The sequence below is a fragment of the Panthera tigris genome, chromosome D1, assembly GCF_018350195.1.
Source record: "Panthera tigris isolate Pti1 chromosome D1, P.tigris_Pti1_mat1.1, whole genome shotgun sequence".
Lineage (NCBI taxonomy): Eukaryota > Metazoa > Chordata > Mammalia > Carnivora > Felidae > Panthera > Panthera tigris.
Window position 1 is genome coordinate 69,437,865 of NC_056669.1, and position 21,758 is coordinate 69,459,622.

The following is a 21,758-nucleotide window of genomic DNA, read 5'->3' on the forward strand; positions in this document are numbered from 1 at the left end:
TTGATGCTCAACTGACTGAGCCCCCCAGGCACCCTTTTAATTCAGTTTCTTGATTCTGGGCTTGGTGTTCTCTGTTCAGGGAATTGGGACATTTCTTGCCTCCTTATAAGTCCTTTCCTATGCTTGCTTTGCTTGGGTTGCTATTTCTTCTGCTATGGCTTTTCTGTCAACTTAGTCTTATCTTTTTCTTCTAGAAACTCTTTCCTTCTCTCCATTCTGCTTTTTATTTTATTTTATTATTTTTTTTATTAAAAAAATTTTTTTTACATTTATTTTTGAGAGACAAAGAGAGACAGAGCACAAGTTGGAGAGGGGCAGAGAGAGAATGAGACACAGAATTCGAAGCAGGCTCCAGGCTCTGAGCTGTCAGCACAGAGTCCCACACGGGGCTCGAGAACCATGAGATCATGACCTGGGCCAAAGTCGGATGCCCAACTGGCTGAGCCACCTAGGCACCTCCCTTCTGCTCTTTAATGGGTCTTTTTCTTATCTTTAGATGTTATGAATTTATTATTTTTTTAATTATGAAAGTTAGAACATAAAACACGTGTATCTACTCCCTAACTTAAAGAAAACATAAATTGAAGTTCCTATTCTCTGATTGTATTGCACTCCCTCTCATGCATCTGTTAATATCATCTTGTGTGTGCATTTCTGAACAACAAAGAGCATTGTTTTGAAAGGGTTTGAGCTTTGAATAGTGACAGACTGCATGAATCCTTCTGCATCTTGTTTTTTTCCATTCATCATGGTTCTTTTGTTTGTTCAGTCTCTTAGTATACTATCTTTTCTGCTGTTTTAGTGGAATTTGGACAAAGGGGATAATTCAGCTCACGTATTTCTTACTATGACTTTTTTAAAAGGGAGATTTAAGCACCTTTTGGATATATTGTCACTACAGACATGGAAGAGAAAGGACTTGATGTTACCTCTTCTTGTTTCAACTGGTGATGATAGGCGAATATGATACCCCGCCATGTTATACAAGCTAGACAGTTGAGTCTTGCTGCTGACCTCTATTTGGTGTTATAAATCCTTTTGGAGACAGTGAAATAGAATTCATTTGTGTGTAGGGTTTAACTGAGGTTTAAGTGAAGATTTGAGTTCTTATTGCTGGAAGGAATTTTTAGAAGTCATTTAGTACATACTCGACTAAAGAAACCTAGGCCCAGAGAAGGTGAGTGACTTAAGTGTCTGAGGTGATCCAGGTGGAAAACACAGGGGCCAGAAATCACTTTTGCAGTTCGTTATTCTTTCCACTTTACTACAGTTAACCAGAGGTTAAAGTCCCCTTTTGCTAATATTCAACTTTGACTTTTGCCTGTTTATTTGAATAGCAAGAGATTTTTAGTGCATAAGAAGTAACAAATCTTTGAACTGATCTTTATTTGCTGTGTTTTCCTTAGGATCAGAATGGTTTCAATCCCAGAGTACTATGAAGGCAAGAATGTCCTCCTCACTGGAGCTACCGGTTTCCTAGGGAAGGTACTTCTGGAAAAGTTGCTGAGGTCTTGTCCTAAGGTGAATTCAGTATATGTTTTGGTGAGGCAGAAAGCGGGACAGACACCCCAAGAGCGAGTAGAAGAAGTTATTAGTGGCAAGGTAAGTGTAGAAAATGATCACTTGGAAGAAAGAAAAGAACGTGTGTATGTATAATTACTGTAATCATCAACAGTTCAGTTTATTTCTTCAGTGTCCTGAAAAAATTAGTACCAAAAAAAAAGTCGTGCAGGATGGTAATAAATGGGATATGACTTGTGATCAGTAGGAGAAAGGAAGGTTTCCTCTGTGATGGGCAAAATTGTATAACAAGTTCTAAAATAGCTATATGGTACATACTTAATGTGTTTTCAGAATATTTGGAACATATTGTTTGTAATTACTAGATATTTTAAATAGTATTCAGAATAATAATAACGAAGACGTAGTTTCTAACTACCTAATGTGCTGTGAAACACTGTGCTGTGATAACACTTAAAAATTTGTAAGCACTGATTGCTTCCCATAACAGTATTAGGAAGTAGAAAAGTCACATATTATTATTGGACAAATAACATGATGACAGAGGGGTAATATAGGATATGAGAATATGTCATGTATTTTGAACCTTTAGAAAAATATTGCTAAGAAAAAAATGGAAATGAGCTGGAGTAAAATTATTTCATAATCCTAAGCTTTGAATTCTCTCAGAATGAATGAATTAGATTATCTGACATTCATTGATAGTAAGTTTAGTACAGTAGCTATGTAAGTTTTTAGTTATTAGGTATTATCTAGTACCTTTTAATCACTTGTAATTAGTATGCTTTAATTCCCTTCTTGATTACTCCCTCCCCTAGTGGGAGGTGATTCATTGTTACTCATTTTTTATATTTCAGAAAACATTTACTATGCATATTCAGTGCTGGGAACTTGATTGATGTAGGGGTTGAATGGAGGGATAAATAAGATAGAATCCTTGCCATAATGAAGATTGCCTACAAGTTAGAGAGTTTTTAAGAGAGAAGAGAGGGTATAGAAGTGTCAAGAGAGACCAAATAGGAACAGTTATTGAAGTTAATGTCTTGGTTGGAATTGGGGCTCGGGTAAAATGTCAAAGATTTGGGCATCTCCTCTGGGACCTCCAGGGCAGTGGATCTAAAGACTTTTCTCCACAATAAGTCTAATTTGTAAAGAGAAAGCATACCTTACACTTATTAAAGCCTGCAATTTATTGAACTTATGTGACTTAACCAAAACATATGACCATTATTTTCAATATAAAGATACTTTGTCCTCATATATTTGTCTAAATTTTGACTAAAGTAATCCATAAAATTGTGTCATTTTATCTATGCCTTTAATTCCTTCCTGGTCCGTCCTGCCACTTAATCCTAGGCTACTCATTCCCCATTATGTGTATAGCATTGCTAGTAAATCAATAAGATGAGTTTTTTTTTATGTCAAGTATCAATGAATGCGCACTTGAAGTTAGTAAGAAACTTAAAGGTAAAGCCTGCTATGATTTTGAAACAGGAGTAAAGAGCATAGGCTAGGAGCATATGCTGTAGTGGGACATTATCTTATAGTACAGTTTCTCAAACTATTGACATTTTGGACAGGATAATTTTTCATTATCAGGAGTTGTCCTGTGCATTGTAGGGTGATCAGCAGCATTCTTGACTCCACCTGCTAGATGCCAGAAGCCCCTTCCCCCCACACTCCCAGTCGTGACAATCAAAAATGTCTCCAGATGTCACCAGATGTTCCCTGGGGGGTACAATTTCCCCAAGGTGAGAACCACTGAGGAATGTCTCTGGGAAAGGAAACTCCATTAAGATGGTGATGATTAACTAAAATAATTAACCACAAAATAAATTCTAGAAAGGGAATAAAGTATATCAAAGAGGGCATTAGTGAACATAGTAAAGGAGGAACTAATTAGGGTACCGGTGAATTAAAAGCACCGGAAGACATAGTATTGAATAAATAGCTAGAAAGGGAAGAGTATCAGGTTTGAGATGTAACTTGTGAAACAGCATGAGCCTGTCTTGGTGGTGGAGATATCTGATACGATGGGGAGTTAAAAGGTCCTTGGCAATCTGGGAGAATGAAAAATGTAAATTCAAGGTGTTAAAAGTACTTTTCTGATCATTCCTCAGGTTGATTTTTTTCTGCTTGCCCCTTAAATATTGATATTCTCCAGAGTTCTGTCCTAGGCCTTGATCTCGTCTAGATCCAGTTAGGTGATTACTCAGCACCTTCTGTTTTATGTGAGACAAATGGTTGTATTTTAAATTAGATTTGGAAAAAGCTTCATCTAGTCTGGACCTTGGGTGCTCATCACTGCTGCTACCTGGGTGGTCTTCTATTCCCAGGGCTACCTGTGTGGGGGTAGTAAAGTCTATTTGGGTGGCCTGGCTCTTCTCTCCCCTAAACTCCCAGACCCACGGAGCCAGTTGTTTCTACTAGACCTGTCTTCTGGATGCCACATGGGCACTTCACACCCATCCTTCAGAAAACTGAACTTGTATCTCCATAACTGTACTTCTTGCTCTTCCAGTATTTTCCACCTAATGAATTTATTCACTTAACAAGTGTTCATCATGTCCGCATCTTGCCAGGCGCTCGGCTATTTACGACCTGTGTGCTGAGCAAAGTAGATGTGGTCCCTGTCCTTGTGGAGTTCACATTTCCTTATCCCTCATGTTGAGTCATTGGCCAAGTCATACTGACTTCTTTTTAACTCCCCAAACATAAATGCTGTCTCACTTTCAGGTGGTTATACATGCTGCTTTCTGTGCCTGGAACACTGTTCTTCAACTTTATAATCTCTGGTCCTTCCCCAGCTCGGTTAGTTGTTTCTCCCATACAGTCCCATAGCACTGTAATATTACCCTATTTTATTACCTTTAACACTGTATATTAATTGTTCGTTTGTCTGATTTTTCCAATCAGACTCTAAAGAGCTTGAGGCAAAGATTATTGCTTTGTTTTCTCAGTGTCTAGAAGGTGCCTGGCTCATATGAAGTACTTGGTAGATATGTAATAATTAATATAAGAACACATTAATATTGAAGTCACTAGCTAACAGTAGTAGAAGGGAAGTGAAAGTGAAAATTATATGTGCTGTCTATAGACTTTCTTTCCAGATCGAGAATCTCTGCTTAAACTGCAAGTATGGACTTGAAATGAAATGGAGAGTCAAAGTGTAATAGAGGAGGGATCTGGAGATAGCATCAGTGCTCTTCTGTGAAATCTGGGATGAAAAATTAAATTTGACTCACAACTGAATGTGCCTTTACACTGTAATCATTTTGGGATCTAACTGAATCTTTAGTTAATTCATTCCTTCTGGAATACTTAAATAATATTGAATTTTTGGGTTAGAATCCTGTATATATGCTATTTCTCAAGTTTGTCCCAGAGTCTAATCTGCATATTTGCTTACCAGTATTTTTTTTCCTTCAACGTACTTTTTTTTCCCCTTAAACTTTGGTCTCAGATTTTATGTAGACTACGAATAATGGTATTGTACTGTAATCAACTGAAATGGAATAAAACCAAAAATAAAATGAAGTGATATATTAAGATCTGGATTTTAGAAATTTGAATGGTCATTTTAAACATTGTCCTAATGTTTGTACTGTTTAAGTCTGAGGGACAATATAATCTAGTCAGCAAAGGCGTGAACAGTTCAGATTTAACTCTGCACACTACCAGCTCTGTGTCCTTGGCAAGTTACTTAACCTCTGTATATCTCAGATTCCTCATCTGTAAAATGGGGATAATAATGTGGGCTTCATAGGGTGTTTTATATACAGAATGATGGCAATTAAGAATAGAAATTTTAGGATGAACTTAGTTGGCATTTTAAGAATAACGATCCTTGGTGGGGTGCTAATGGGTTTTAGAAAGTTGAAAAATACTGCCTTAAAATACTTTTTCCCCTTGGATAGCTCTTTGACAGATTGAGAGATGAAAATCCAGATTTTAGAGAGAAAGTTATAGCGATCAACAGTGAACTCACCCAACCTAAACTGGCTCTTAGTGAAGAAGATAAAGAGATCATCATAGATTCTATCAATATTATATTCCACTGTGCAGCTACAGTAAGGTTTAATGAAAATTTAAGGTAAGTAAAGATATTATATGATATGTGAACTTCAACATAGTTAAAAGATCTATTTGAATTCTTTTTAGTCAAATTGTTTTGAAAGTGATTTGAAACTGTTTGCCCTGTGTCAATTGTAGCTTTTGGTGACCTAAAGAGTGTTAAAGGAGTTTTTCTCCTTGTTATCAATTTAAAAACATTGGATAGCTAGTGTCTGTGTATTAGAAGAAGTTGCCATGAATTTAAGTGTAGGGCAGGGAAACACAGAGTAGAAGAAAGAGAAATTTACCTTCAGTAGGAGTGTTAGTTTTAACAACTAATAGTGTTTGTTTCCTCTTCCTCCACTTTTTCAGAAACCTATACCCCAGCAGATTTATTTTTCCACTCCACACATACCCATCTGAAAATTAGAAAAAAATTAGGCTCAGGTTTTGTAGCATAAGATAAAATGGCTTATAAACTTAAGTCATACCTTGTGTTTTTTTAAAAAACTTGGTAGCAGTGTTAGGGATAGGCTACATTGGACATGAGTTTAATTAGAAAAATAACCTGGACTTCTGTCCAGATGCCTTTTCTTTTTAAAAAAAAAAAAAATTTTTTTTAACATTTATTCATTTTTGAGAGACAGAGAGAGACGGAGCATGAGCAGGGAAGGGGCAGAGAGAGGGAGACACAGAATCTGAAACAGGCTCCAGGCTCTGAGCTGTCAGCACAGAGCCCGATGCGGGGCTCAAACTCACGGACTGCGAGATCATGACCTGAGCCGAATTCGGATGCTCAACCGACTGAGCCACCCAGGCGCCCCTGTCCAGATGCCTTTTCAAGAAAAAAGCTTTTTAAATGTTTACTTTTTTTAAAAAAAGTCTAACAAATATGTACTTCGAAAAATGGTGCTTATTCAAAGGATTCTTTTTGATGGTATGTTCAAAAATACCATTTTATAATGTTAATCTAATTGTATGGTCGATTGTATGCCAGTTAAAGTGGTGCAGATTATTTTAGGTTTCACAATTACTTGAAGGCCTTCCTAGAATGTTTTTAAGTTAAATTTTGATTATAAAGGGTTTTGAGATTATTTCTCATCAAGTCTTCTATATAGAAGTATAAACCTTAATTGATACTATATATATATAATGTAACAGTTCAGTGCCAAAGCATTAAAATATGTTTTGCCTATGTTCCAGGTGAGGGCACTGTAGTAGTCACTTACATTTCTTTAATTGTACTTTATAGTTTTCAGGGTATTTTCTCATGCATTATTTTATTCTGTGCTAATGTTACCACTGTGATATCGTGGGCAAGTCCATTTTATACTTGAGTGTACCAGAAAGGACATGAGCTTTGGAATTACATACCTTAGTTTTAACTTTGACTTTATCTTTTATTATCTGGTGATAATAATTTATTTATTTTTAGTTGTTTCTCTGCAGCCGTTATGTGTTCATGATTCAAAAGTGACAAAAGAATCTTAGTAGAGGTATGGTAGAATCTCACTTTCATAAAAGATGTGTGTACATATATGTGTATTTAGATAACATCTTTCGATACTTGCCACTTATCTTTGGATAGTGTGATTACAGGTAGGTTTTTAGTATTAAATAGTCAGCCTAACAGATATTTCCCCCCATAGTTCTAGCTTTCATTATTTTTCATAACCAACAGAAAATTCACACAGCCTTATGAAACTGTTTTCAAGAAAAACAGGTATATGTTTATTGGATAATTGTGCTGTAGGTGCTTTTAAATGGGAAATTGATTTGCAGACTGGCAACATTAATTAGGATGAAACTCCTCAAAGTGACTTACGGACCAAATTTTCAAGGAACCTTCTCCCTCTGTCTATCCTCCTCAGGGTACACGGGGCTACCATTAACGAAAGGGAAATCTTTACATTATTCTCTCTTTTACTAACGATCTCATAGTGGAATGGGCATTATAGATGAATTATAAACTCTGTTGCCTTGTCAAGGCATCTATATTTACTGACCTAACCTTAGTCATTACATTGAAATTATTGTTTTCTGGTAAGCAGTTTTAATGGATATTAACATGTAAGTGGGAATATTGCAACATTAGATTTGGGCCATACATTCTAAAATACCATAGTTTAGGGGGGCGCTTAGGTGACTCAGTTGGTTGAGCATCCGACTTTGGCTCAGGTCATGATCTCACAGTCGTGAGCTTGAGCCCCGTGTCAGGCTCTGTGCTGATGGCTCGGAGCCTGGAGCCTGCTTCGCATCCTGTGTCTCCCTCTCTCTCTGCTCCTTCTCTGCCTCACACGTTGTCTCTCTCTCAAAAATAAATAAAGATTAAAATTTTTTTTTTAAATACCGTAGGTTGGTATATAATAACTGTTTAAAAAACAGTTACTCTTTATAATCATTTTTTAAGTTAACCCACAAATAAAAAATGGCACAAAGCCTTTATTGCCAGGGCAAAAAATAACCCAGATTATACTTCCAATATTATACCCAGTATTTTGGGAGAAACCAAGATAAATTGCACAGAGATCCTGTTTGCAAAGTCCATATAGTCTAATAAGGGAGATAGATTGCTTAAATAACCATAATAAAGCGTAGAAAATAAGGAGTTACTGAAGAGCATACATTAAGTGCTGTGAGAATTGAGAGGCAGTAGAGCTCATTTAGTTTTAGATATGGTGGTTTATAAACCTTGAGGTGGGAAAAAGTGGGTATCAAGATTATGCATTATAAAGAAATACTGACCTGAGAAAGATGAGGAGAGAGTGATTTTGAGGATAATGAAGGGAGTTTCTTAAATAGTTGATCCTGGGTTTTGGTGCCCCTAAGGTAATAAGGAAAGTGAAGGTCGGACAGGGCCTGTGGAGTTGAGAGTAGGAGAGTATCAAGAAACTAGTGTGAGATGTCAGAGATGTAGCAATTGGAACATGAGAATATGTGACTATGAACTTTATGAATAGGAGAGTAGGTGTCAAGAAAGGAGTAGAAGTGAAGATGGATGATGAGAAGAGATCAAGAAGCTAAGTTGAGTCTAAGGGCATCAACTCTCCACTTAAGAATGCATTATGAATCTTAGGAATTCCTGGAAAATGTGTTAAAAATGCAGAATCTTAGACTATACTTGCAAAATTCAGACCCTCTGGTTTGGGATAGTACCCGGGAATCTTAATTTGTAGCAAGACCTCTGGGTATGATTTTAAATTATAGACGTCTGGGTCTCTTACCTTAAGATTGATTAATTGGTCCCTAGACATCTGTGTCTGCATCTTCATTAAATTAAGAAAAAAAAATCAGCAGTAGTAGTGGTGAGATCTCACTTAGGAAGCATTTTCTCAGAAGTGGGGAAGGAGGAAAGAGATATCAGAATGGCCTGGGGAGCTTATTTAAAATATAGTTTTCTAGGCTTCAATTCAGACATTACAAGGTGTCTGAGGGTGAGGTCCAACAATCTACATTTTTTCTTTTCTTTTTTAAATGTTCATTTATTTTGAGAGGGAGTGTGAGTGAGCATGAGCAGGGAAGGGGCAGAGAGAGAGGGAGAATCCCAAGCAGGCTCTGTGCTATCGGCACAGAACCCAATGTGGGGCGTGATCTCATGGAACTGTGAGGTCATGGACCTGAGCCAATCAAGACTCTTAACCGACTTAACTACCCAGGTGCCCCAGTCTGCATTTTTAATAAGCTCTCAGGTGTCTGTCATGGCAAGCATGAGATCTCTGGTATAAGGTCTTAGTATTATCAACACATATTTTGTATAATTTTTTTTAATGTTTAGTTTTGAGAGAGAGACAGACAGAATGCCGCGGGGAAGGGGCAGAGAGAGACACACTCACAGATCCAAAGCAGGCTTCAGGCTCTGAGCTGTCAGTACAGAGCCTGACTTGGGACTCAAACTCATGAACCATGATATCATGACCTGAGCTGAAGTCGGACGCTTAACAGACGAGCCACTCAGGCGCCCCTATCAATGCAAATTTTGAACAGTCCAGAATGTCTGTACAAGATAGATGAACAAGAAAATTTATTGGCAGTTAAAGTTGAATTCTTCCTTTTTTTTTGGAACGGCTTCTATGTCCGTGTTAATGATAGGGATCATAATTATAAAGATTTGTTCATTTTGCCCCATCTTCCAAAAGCTAATGTTATTTAAGATGCATTTATGACTCCATATAATCAAACCGTGAGAATATTTTATACACACACACACACACACACACACACACACACACACACATATATTTTTAGTATTAAATGCTTTCTGATCTAACATGTCAGGGTCTCAGCCTGAAGTTCAATGGAGTAGAAATTGAATGGTGGTAAAATAGAGAGAGATTATTAGCGTTGCAGAGATACTAAAAGTTATTTATGGGGGCATAATATGCCTTCAGGTTTGGGCTCTCAGGTACAGGAGTAGTAGACAGGTACACAAGTGTTCTCTCTGAAGTTATTCCTTATTTTCAGTGACCCAGAAATTCTGTCACCGTCCTCAGAAACTGTAACAGAATATCCTTTGTGTACTGCTCCCAAAACACTATTCTCCCCAGCTTCATTGTTTTGCAAATGCAAAAGAAAATAGCTTATTGCCTTACAGTCCAGTGGACTGTATCTTCTCTGTGAAATGTCTTTTTTGCTGGAATTCCATTTGAACAGATTCCCTCCCACCTCACTTGAGGTAAGGAAGAAAAAAGCTATACTCCTGGTTGTAAATCTCAAACCAATTATTTCATTAAAAAAAAAAAAATCCTTCTAGTATGTTTTCATGAACCCTCGGATTCTATTAAATTTAAAGAAAAAATAATGCACAGGAGTTTTTCTCTCATGAATTATTTCTTGTTCTTGGTGACCCAGAACTTGTTGTCCCGTCCTCAGGAACCCGTAACAGAATATTCTCTGTACACCTCTTCCAAATCAGTACCCTCCCCATCCCCACTGTTGTGCAAAGGTGATAGACATCAAAGCCCTGCTTTAGAGTCAAGTGGACCAGATTCTATCAGTGACCTATCCTGGCCTTTTAAAAGAATAATTGGATTTTTTTTTCTTCTTAAGTACTGAAAATGTAAGAATTCTGGAAAGTACTTAAAACCACCGATTGTTATTTTAAAACAAATTCTTTTGTTGTCTCTCTTTGAACATAAAACGTAAACGTAGGATTTCTGATTTAGGGAAACAATTTCCACATTTCTAATTTCTTTCATTGTTAAAATTTTTGTGATGTGCTGGTATTCCACCATGTTGATATGCCATAATTTATGTATTGTTCCCTAGATATAGAAAATTTAGGGAATTTTTATTTCTTTCTTTGAAAAATTAGTGTTAGGTCAAGATTTTCCTCCAAGATAATTTCAGTAGGTTAACTAGATGAGTAATTATATCCTTTTTATACTTCCTGCTACTACTTTGTCTTAATCTCTTTTGGATCAGTTTTATCAGTGTAGTTATCAACAATGTATTACTTTGCCAGTTTTAGCACAGTATTACTGGTATTATATCAACTTTTTCCCCCCTTTCAAGTAACAAGCTATAAATCTTAATAGAAAAGGTTAATAGAAAGCAAAACTATCCACCATCTCATTACCTTTAGTAATATTTACTGAATGCCTGTTTCAGTGCCTATTGAGGAATAATGCTAATTACTTGCAAGCTTTTCATTTCATTTAATTTTATGCAAATCTTAGTAGGTAGACTCTGTTATAGTTCCCATTTACTGGTGAGGAAACTGAGGCCTGAGTGCTTGACTGATGATGCAAGGTCACCCAGTGCTAGCTGATAGGTAGGCCAAGTCAGAATTTGAAGCCAGGTCTTACTCTAGAGTCTTGTTCTTAATCCTGCTTTACTTTTTATAATGTGTATATTTAAAAAATATTCATGCAGATATCCCATGTTTTTATAGTTGTCATATAATTATTTTAAATGACTCTTTTCTTTGATTGTGATAAAATACTACTTTGTTGAAGTTTATTCATTTCATTCATAGTGAATATCCGGGCTCTCTAGGCTTTCACTATTACTAGATGATGCTTCATTGATTAGTTTTCTACATATTTACTTTTGCATTTGTGAAATTATTTATTTTGAATAAATTTCAAGAATAGAATAATACATGGATCATTTTTGAATCTTGTGACAAAATGTACCCATTTTATTATAATACCCCTTTGAATTTTATAAGCTAGTCTTTAAAGTGTTTGGATTAATTACTACACAGGGAAACAAACGTATTCTGGATTATATGTTATAATATAACTTCATGTGTCTGAGTTTTCTTTGACTGTTTTAGCCTTACTGGTGACTCTGCCTTAGAATTTTAAAATTACTTAACCATTCTGCTTTCTTCTCTTTTGTAATTCCACATCCTGAAACAGTATACTTCTAAAAATCAAAGTGCAAGAGAAGTCTAACATGGCTTCAAAATGTATGTATAAAAGCCAAAGACTGAAGTTTTCTGTTTTTATTTCTGGGTTATTTAAAAATTTTAATTTGTACTTTTATTTTTTAAATACTACTATAAGATTTATTTTATAATCAGAAAATCTTTCTTTTTAAACACAGCGGATAGAATGGATGCTCTTTCTATTGAAATAAAATACACAAAATCAGACCTAAGGGATCAGTTGTAAAGAAACAAAAATCTCTGTCTTCCTAATGGAAATTAATTTTTTTTTAGCAGGTGAAATCAGTTCCTTTCGAATTTTTCACTGGGAAAGCTTCCCAATTTTTCATTGTCACTTTTTCTTTTACAGAGATGCTGTTCAGTTAAATGTGATTGCTACACGTCAGCTTATTCTCCTTGCACAACAAATGAAGAATCTGGAAGTATTCATGCATGTATCAACAGCATATGCCTACTGCAATCGAAAGCATATTGATGAAGTAGTCTATCCACCTCCTGTGGATCCCAAGAAACTGATTGATTCTTTAGAGTATGTTTGTTTTAAATTTATACACACTTGCTTTGATCCCCAAACTTTGGAGCCAAAGTTTTATCTATTTATATGTGTCTCTTGGTCTATTTCAGTTTCTCTCTCTTTCTTTCCACTTCTCTTCTCTCTCTCCACCTACGCGTATGTGTACATTTATCTGTTTCTTATTCAACAAATTATTACATACCTACTCTGTGCTGCTTATTGTATAGATTTATATCTGCATGACTGATGGTGAAGTCAGTGTTGAGCTTGAACTTTTGACCAGGTGTGATGGTTGGAGGAAGGTCTCTGAACAGCTCATCCACGATAAAGTCTGCATGGCCAGGATTTCATTTGTTTCAGGCTGAGCTTTCTCATAAAGTGAAACAAACAAACAGAATCAGAGCAAAAACAAAAAGTAGGGTCTTTTCTTCTTTAATGGACTAGAATTATAGAAAATTCCCGTGTACATCATATCTAAACATAATTGTTAATCCTCATATAATAGCCCTGTGGGCTTCTTTTTTTTTCTTGTCTGTTTCCCTTAGGCCTTCTTTCGTTCCCCAAATCCTATCCACTTTCAGTTATTGCCCCCTGCTTTCTCATATTATCTTCTTCCAAAGGGCACTATAGAGTATTCATTGCTTCTCCAGGTTTTCTCCTAAAATAAGCACATAATAAGTCTTTTTCTTTAAGGCTTTCCTGCTGATCAGTGTGAGGAAACAGACAGATTGTAAGAAAATAAGTAAAATAAGAATGAGAGCTTACCAAGACGTTCTTGTAATTCCCTGGTTTCTGTTTTCTAACTCCATTTCTTAGATGGTCCCAGATGTTTACCTCATGGTCTCAACAGGTCAGTAGTCAGAAGTGTTTAATATCTCTGGGAGAAGTTGAATGTAGAAGTTAATGAAGCTTTTTACTTTTTCTCTTTTTAGCAATTGGTGTATCCAAACATCTAAGTTTCTGAGAAAGAGCTTGTAACCTTCTAATTCTGCACCTCCTTTCTTTGTTTACAAAGAAATGTAGCTAACAGATAATTTTAGAGTAACTCATGGATTGGCTTTATGAACTCAACTCCCAGTGATAAGTCTTCCTGCCTAATGTCTCCTTGGTTTAGCCAGTTTGTTGTTGTTATTGTTGTTGTTGTAATGTAGCAACTGTTCCATTTTTCAAGGCTCCTCTCCACTGTGGAATTGTTCCTAAGTTGAGTAGCAGCCTCCCTTCAATTTTGTTAGGTTCTTTTTCTTCCACACACAAAAAGTACTTCCACATACAGAAGAAAGCTTACCTTAATAATTTCTGTTTTGTGCTTCCTCATCAGTTAGTAGGGTATCTTTTGAGTGTGATAATACACTAAGTGTACAAGTCTGTGTAACATTATAAACAGTAAGGAAGAGTATTTGCAGACAGGTACATACATAATGGAATTGGAAATGGAGAATTGGAAAGACCATGGGTATCACCTAGTGTATCACCCTCCTTTTATATAGGATCAGAGTGGACCTTTTCTTCAGAGATATTGAGAGAATTGGAGGAATTTTGTGACTTCATAGTAGGTTGCTAGTTGAATTTTTATAGCATGGTTCAGTTTATTTTGATCATTTACTTTAGTATTTGTTAGTCTCGCTGGTGAGAACATAATAGTTTTTAGTGCTTTACATGAACTACTTAGACCACTAGATCTTTTATATTAATTGTAAATGTATGTTCATTGCAACTGTTTATTGCAACATATTATGTATGCTGTTTTGGTCATTATATACAGGTCTATAATTCTTAATATGAAATCTAAATTTTGGAATTTATTTGGACTTCAGAAAGGAAATATAATCTCTGTGTATTATGCAATATGAAATAATGAGATCTGGGATAGTACCCCTGATTAAACATATTTGAAGTGTATGAATATTTACCCTAAGTGGTATTTTTTACAAGGCCACAGATCAGTTGAGATCAGTTATTGCTACCTACCATATTATTTATGAAAGAACTCGTGGCTTTCAGACCTTTTTGGATATAGAAATTGTATATAGGAGATGTGGACTTGTAGTTGATGTTTAATGAAAGTAAGATTAACTTCCATTTTTTTTTTTTTTAGTAAAAGTTGTCAAATCAATTGAGTCAGAGCAACAGATACGTTTGAATATGCAAAGTTAAGTGGTTTTGATTTTATAGTAAAACATCTGAAAATATTTTTGCATGCAATTTCCTTGTTAACCAGGTGGATGGATGATGGCCTGGTAAATGATATCACACCAAAATTGATAGGAGACAGACCTAATACATACATATACACGAAAGCATTGGCAGAATATGTTGTACAACAAGAAGGAGCAAAGCTAAATGTGGCGATTGTAAGGCCATCGATTGTTGGTGCCAGTTGGAAAGAACCTTTTCCAGTAAGTTGTTAGAAATCTTTGTAAATAATGGAATTGAGAATTATAAGTTTTGTCTCTGTTTAAAAAGAGTTGGCAGTTGTTTGATATAAGAGCAGGTGTTATTTACTGTGCGTGGCTTACTGTGGCAAAATTGTTCTCATAGAGACACTTCTCTTGGTACTTTTATTTGTAATGTAATGCCACGGATATAGAAATGCAGGTAAACATTTTAAAAATCTTAACTAAAAATTAAATCAAAGGCTGTGATATTGTCTGGAGTCAAAGCATACCTTGCCTTACGCGTTTTCTTTGTGACTGACAAGATACTGGCCTCTGACACATCGACATTTGTTGGCTTTTAAAATTATTTACTGATTAGTTTCCCTTGTGGAGGTGAAGGGAATAGAACTGAAAATATTCAGGACCTTATTTTATTTCATTTGCTTTTTAGTACCAAAAAGAGGAAAGCCTTCCAACGTGTAGGCTTCTCCCTGTATAGATCACAAGCTAAGAAAGGTATAAGACATTTCTATGATAATTTGCTGTGGAAAAGCAGGACATTACGGTATTTATGAATCCCTGGAGTAAGATGATATAAACTAACAGATGAATTGATTTAGGAAAAATCTGGGTCTCTATAATTATAGGAAGTATAGTCTCTTTTGTTGCTTTGACAAGTGTTCACTTTTCCTCTGTTTTATTCTGAGGAGGATTTCCCTTTTCCCCCTAATCTCGCGATGCTGCCTCAGTAAATAGCACAGAATCAAACTTGTGCAAGTTTAATTTAGCTAAAATGTTTGACAGGTATAAACTCCTTTTTATAAAATTCTCTTTGTAGAGAATTAATGGAAGAGGAGGTAACTCTCTGAAAATGACTTCAGGGCAGACTGCTTTTGTTTAGGAAGGAGAGAGAGATTCTGGCCTGAATCTAGTCTTTTAGTTTTTAGAAGAAAACTGCTAAGTATACATATGGGGTTGTAGATTTCAAATAATAAATCTCTAGTTTTATAATATTTCTAAGCTCACTCTATTTTTAACTTTTGTATTAGGGATGGATTGATAACTTTAATGGACCAAGTGGTCTCTTTATTGCGGTAAGTAAATCTTTTGATTGATTTAATATTCTACATATTATTCTGTTTTCTGTATGTCTTATATATGCATTCTGGCTTATATATCTTAAGGTGTTTTTTTAATTTCAACAAAGGCAGGGAAAGGAATTCTTCGAACAATGCGTGCCTCCAACAATGCCCTTGCAGATCTTGTTCCTGTAGATGTAGTTGTCAACACAAGTCTTGCGGCAGCCTGGTATTCCGGAGTTAATAGGTATATGAGGTGACAATGTCACTTGTTAAATATGTAGTAACTGTACAGGGAAAATGGAGCTAATGACTAATGTTAATTAATCCTTACTGATATGTATAGGTATTACCACTTCCAATTGCAAGAACTGGTTTAATCACAGGTAATATAGCAAGTAGTTCCATTAGCTATAATTAAGAATTAATGTTAATTTTCATATACTACCTACAGGATGGGACAAGTTCATTCGGGATTAAAAATGAGAAAACCCCCAAACCCTACCACCCCCTGTTGCTTTTTAAATCCAAACTAAAACTTGGTGTAAACTCAATGTATAAAAAATCTGAAACTCTCGGAGATGGCACACTAGAGCAGCTTGAATCAACTCAGGCCTCTTTTTAAAAGGGAGTAGTAGCATTTACAGGTAACTCTTAATATATTTTTTCCCTAATCAATAAACTGCCTTGGGGCGCCTGGGTGGCTCAGTCAGTTAAGCGTCCGACTTCAGCTCAGGTCACGATCTCACGGTCCGGGAGTTCGAGCCCCGCGTCGGGCTCTGGGCTGATGGCTCAGAGCCTGGAGTCTGCTTCCGATTCTGTGTCTCCCTCTCTCTCTGCCCCTCCCCCGTTCATGCTCTGTCTCTGTCCCAAAAATGAACAAATTAAATTAAAAAAATTTAAAAAAATAAAAAAGTAAAATAAACTGCCTTATTTTTTTTAAGCCCGTATTTTATATTCCAGAAAAAGAGAGATATAATTATATGTGTATATTGTTTCTGGTAAAAGAGAACTCAGCCCATAAGTTTTTTAAACTAGAGCCTCTGAGATAGGACGAGCTGTAGTTGTTTGTCATTTTTGTTACATTTAAAAACAGATAGTCCTGCTAGTATAAGCAAGAAAAACATGAAAAGAAAAACAATTTTTTTAAATAATTTTTTTTGGTAGGGGAGGGAAAAAAGGGTAGTTTTATATAGTCCTTCAGACATAAAAATTAATCCTTTAAGGTTAATTTTTAAAATAATCAATGTAGAAAAGGTACCCAGCATCCTTATTTCTTCCTACTTGAATATTGTATAAGATTTCGATTGGATAAGTCCAGCCTCTTTTTATGTTTCATTGCTTTGATCTTTGTCTTTGCAGACCAAGAAACATCATGGTGTATAACTGCACAACAGGCAGCACTAATCCTTTCCACTGGGGTGAAGTTGGTATGATTTTACCTGTGTTTTTGAATGTTAGAATAAATCTTAAAGAACTTCAAATGTTCACTGAGTTGTTATGTTAGAATACACCCGCGAGGCATTAAAGCCACTGAGTTACCAATTTATTCTTATTTTAGTCGCCACATTAGCCAGTACTGCTTTGTGATCCTTAGCAGTACTTCACAAATTAACAAATATCCTGCAGTATATTCCCTCCTTGGCCCACCCTTGTCTGTTTTTCTGCTGCTGTCTGTGGCAACCCTGACAGATGCCCATGGCAATGAAACAGGGCTTCTTTTCCTCCCTTGTGGGTGCTCTCAATCCTGATGTTGTTGATCCAAAGGCAATATCCCTTCCAACTACAAGAGTTGTTATATCACAGGAGCTAGCTGGCTGCCCCAAGAGTAATGAATTAAGGAGTTAGCAAGAAGGATACGTTTTGTCAGAATATTTTCTATGACATTTATTAATCTGTTTAAATTCACAAATCCACGGAGTATGTATGCTGTGTTGCTTGTTCTAAATTAGGAATAATATAACTTAAAGCCTATTGAAATTGAATAATGTTTTAGTTGTTTATGTTTTCAAATTTAAAGTAAAATATATTTTTGGCATCGATTTAGTAATAGGTCTTATTTTACCTCTCATTGAACGATTTTTGTTACCCTTGCAGAACAATTTTGATTTTAAAGTAAGTCTTTATGTCATTTGTCCTAGGGTTTTTCCGTGGCATTTTTATTTCAATGTAAAGATTGACCATTAGGGCATATGAGGAAAAAAAAAAAAAACTAGGGCGATTTTAACTTTTGGATAATTATTTAAATAGTATTCTTTTAAGAATTTTAAAACACTGAAATGAGTTAGGTTTTTTTGGTAATCTCTCATTGTGTTGTAAAAGTTTAGTAAAAATCAAGTTGAACGTTATTTTTAAGTGGATATCTCAATATACACTTCTATTAAAGTATTAACATAGATCATAGATTTGATTGTGTTGATAATGTATTAACTAAATAAATTACAGCAGAAGTTAATTTTGGGTTGTTTTAAGCTTGTTGATGTATGTTAATTTGAGCAACTTAATTATTCATAAGCAAAGGATGATAATTTTCCTTTTCTTTTTTAAGTAAGTACAGTAATAAGAATCTGGAAAGAGGAACAGAAAGAAAGAAGCTATCGTGAGAGGTGAAATATAGAAAGTGACATTGTAAACTGACATAGGTAAAACATTAAAAGGATTTTTAAGAGTGAATTTTAGCAAAAATTCATTCATCTAATTAAAATTCATAAATAGCGGCAGTCCTAAAACCACCCGAGCTCAGCAGTCTGATACCCATATTCTCTTAGTTATTATCGAGAGTAGAAAAGTTTGTTTTTTAATTGAGCGAACTCTGACATCTTTGGTAAAATATTTTGCTTTGTAAAAACATGATTTTTGTTTTTCAAAACTTCATTACATGGTTATTATCAAAGCTGTTACACAACTTTTCTTCCTCAGAATACCATGTAATTTCCACTTTCAAGAGGAATCCTCTCGAACAGGCCTTCAGACGGCCCAATGTAAATCTAACCTCCAATCACCTTTTATATCATTACTGGATTGCTGTAAGCCATAAGGCCCCAGCATTCCTGTATGATATCTACCTCAGGATGACTGGAAGAAGCCCAAGGTAATGGTGACTGGCTCTGTCTTATCTGTTCCTCTGACTGTTAAACAACCCATGCTTACACTAAAATGCATATGAATTAACTCTGTATTTGTTTATGCTTATAAGGCTTAATGGCCTTTTGTGAATGAGAAGACTCTTGAATTTAAGACTTTGTCAGAAAAGCGAAGGTAGTGTTGTCACTCTAATTTATTCTAAAGTTTGGATAATAAATTATTGTCGTGTGCTGAATTTTAGGTCTAACTTTAGGTCTTTTTTTCTGAATAGCAAATAACATTCAAAATGCTCTGACGCTTATTTTTCCTACAGGATATTATCTAAATCATTCCTTCAAGATGAATCCTTTAAACCAAGTATTCAGGCGCCCCAATATTAAGTTCTATTCCAACAACTTATTGCTTCATTATTGGAAGGGTGTCAGACATACAGTACCTGCATTATTGCTCGATCTTGCACTCAGGTTGACAGGTCAGAAACCGTGGTAAGAGGAGTAGCAGTGAATACACCTATGTATTGGTAAGGTGGTGGAAGCTTGCTGGAGAGACGAAAAGTCTGCTAGCATGAGCTTTACCTTTAGAATTACTAACCTGAATAATCACAATCACAATCAGGACGCTAGGACATTTCTTAGAAATTGAGGATATTTGGGGAGACTGTGGATCTCATTTTATTGGGCCATTGATCCTCCAAAATCCCATAATAGAGGAAATGTCCAGCATCAAGGTTGTCATTGTTATTATAAGCTGAAATTGAGCCCGTCTCTCCCCCTTAAAAACTTAGAGGTGAGTCTATAGGGGATTAAGGGTGAAATATTTTGCTCTGAGTGGATTGTGGAGTTTTATATGAAAAAAACGTAGAATGCTTCTAAAAATTTAATTGCTCGAAATATCTCAGCTGCCCATTCAGCTTATAATATGGTAATTACAGTTTTTGACTAATTTTCCAGGTTGAGAATGTCATAGTTTAAAACAAAAGTTAACAAATGAAAAACTTTCTATGTTCTTATGGTTGTTATATAGCCTTTCTTTCTTCTTTTCTTTCTTATTGAAACCCCACAGACTTAAAGTCCTCCCCTCCCACTGTCTTTACCAGAATTATAGTGAAATGTACCACAAATGTATTTTTTTTTTTTAACTACATTGGCATTACAGTGGAGCCTTTGATTGGAGAGTTCAGGATTTGAGTATTTATGTATAAAGAAGATGCTGATTCCAGATCTTCCATCAACTGTCAAAAAATAAAAGTGAGGTATCTGCCAGTTATAGTGTATCAGGATCTGAGTTACTTGTAGGGCTTTTCTGTGGATTCAGTTGTCCGTTACGTTCCTAACCCAGTATGTTAAGTATTGAAATATGTGAGAGGTGTTGAACAACTTTAGACTAGATAAAGAAATACTTCATGGAAAAAAGATCCACAGTGTATCAAAATTATTTTCACGTTTTTCTAGAATGATCTGCGAAATGCAGTATTTATGATTGGCATCATTCTTTCCTGGCTAAAAAGCAAATGTAAAATTTATGAGAGATGGCATTGCATGCTTGCTTGATATTAATAAGGTTATTGCACGTTAGAGCAGAAAAGTCAAAACTACGTCCACAAAAGTACAACAGGGTAAAAACAAAGCCTGCCTGATACAGTAAAAGGGGCTTAGTAGACTTGAAAAATGAATGAATAGCCAAAATTTATTAAATCCTTTATAGTAGGTGTTGCTACATAACATATCATCTCAAACTTAGTGGCTCAGAACAGCAGAAGTTATTTTTTATTTAAAAATTTTTTTTTTTGACGTTTATTTATTTTTGAGACAGAGAGACAGAGTATGAATGGGGGAGGGTCCGAGAGAGAGGGAGACATAGAATCTGAAACAGGCTCCAGGCTCTGAGCTGTCAGCACAGAGCCCCACACGGGGCTCGAACTCACGGTCTGCAAGATCATGACCTGAGCCGAAGTCGGACACTCAACCGACTGGGCCACCCAGGCGCCGCAGAACAGCAGAAGTTATTTTATCATTTCTTTCAGTTCATTGTTTCTCTCAGGATCAGGAATTCAGGAGGGAATCCGCAGGACAGTTTTGGCTTGGGAGACTTTCACAGGATTGTCAGATTCAGATGGGGCTGAAAGGGGGCAGGCAGCAGAGCACCTTGTGTCACTGTCTCTTCTTAAAGTGGCGGCAGGATCTCTTCCTATAGTGTCTTTTCAAGGACTGGTGGTAGCCTTAGGGGAAATGAACTGCTTATCTGGTGACCGAAGGCTTCAAGGAGAAGCATTTCAGCAGGCTGGCGAAGCCGTGTGCTTCTGACCTACCTACGGAAATGATACAGCACCACTACCTACCGACTTATTCTTGAAGTCACAAGCCAGTCACATGTCCTCTGAGAGTCAAGGAAAGGGAATGTAGAGAATGTTCAAGATCATGTAAAATTGAGCAAGTGAGTTGAAAGGTATTGTTGAAGCCATTTTGGAAAGTGCAATTGGCTGTGGTCAGCCTCCTGGCCACGACAGTTCATGTTCCTCCCTTGTGGAGGATACGCTTATTTCTTCCCCCCTACCAAGACCTTCCTTGCATCAGCTTGAAGCCACTGTTGGGTCTGCTGAATCTGGCACAGTTGCAGATGAGGCTGTTTAGGAGTGGTTTTGCAGGTACAGTTCCTCAAGTGTTGGTCTGAAAACCAATGAATGAAAGTGATAAGTTACCTGCTGCCTGCACACCCAACATGGATAAGCATAGGAAAATGAC

General features: G+C 36.1%; 1 protein-coding gene across 6 annotated transcripts in view; it reads left to right on the forward strand.

Annotated features, from left to right (window-relative positions):
* The window catches only part of FAR1 (fatty acyl-CoA reductase 1), a 74,686-nt gene that overhangs the window by 38,654 nt on the left and 14,274 nt on the right, over positions 1–21,758 (forward strand). For 5 of the 6 annotated variants that reach the window (XM_042959341.1, XM_042959339.1, XM_042959340.1 and 2 more), the window contains 8 exons: positions 1,407–1,602; positions 5,439–5,614; positions 12,315–12,494; positions 14,698–14,875; positions 15,904–15,948; positions 16,062–16,180; positions 17,296–17,363; positions 19,331–19,502. In XM_042959341.1, the coding sequence (XP_042815275.1) occupies positions 1,414–1,602; positions 5,439–5,614; positions 12,315–12,494; positions 14,698–14,875; positions 15,904–15,948; positions 16,062–16,180; positions 17,296–17,363; positions 19,331–19,502 (1,127 nt within the window). In that variant the 5' untranslated portion in view covers positions 1,407–1,413. Of the gene's footprint in view, positions 1–1,406; positions 1,603–5,438; positions 5,615–12,314; positions 12,495–14,697; positions 14,876–15,903; positions 15,949–16,061; positions 16,181–17,295; positions 17,364–18,852; positions 19,025–19,330; positions 19,503–21,758 lie in introns of all 6 variants that reach the window. The other variant, XM_042959338.1, reaches the window with a different exon arrangement.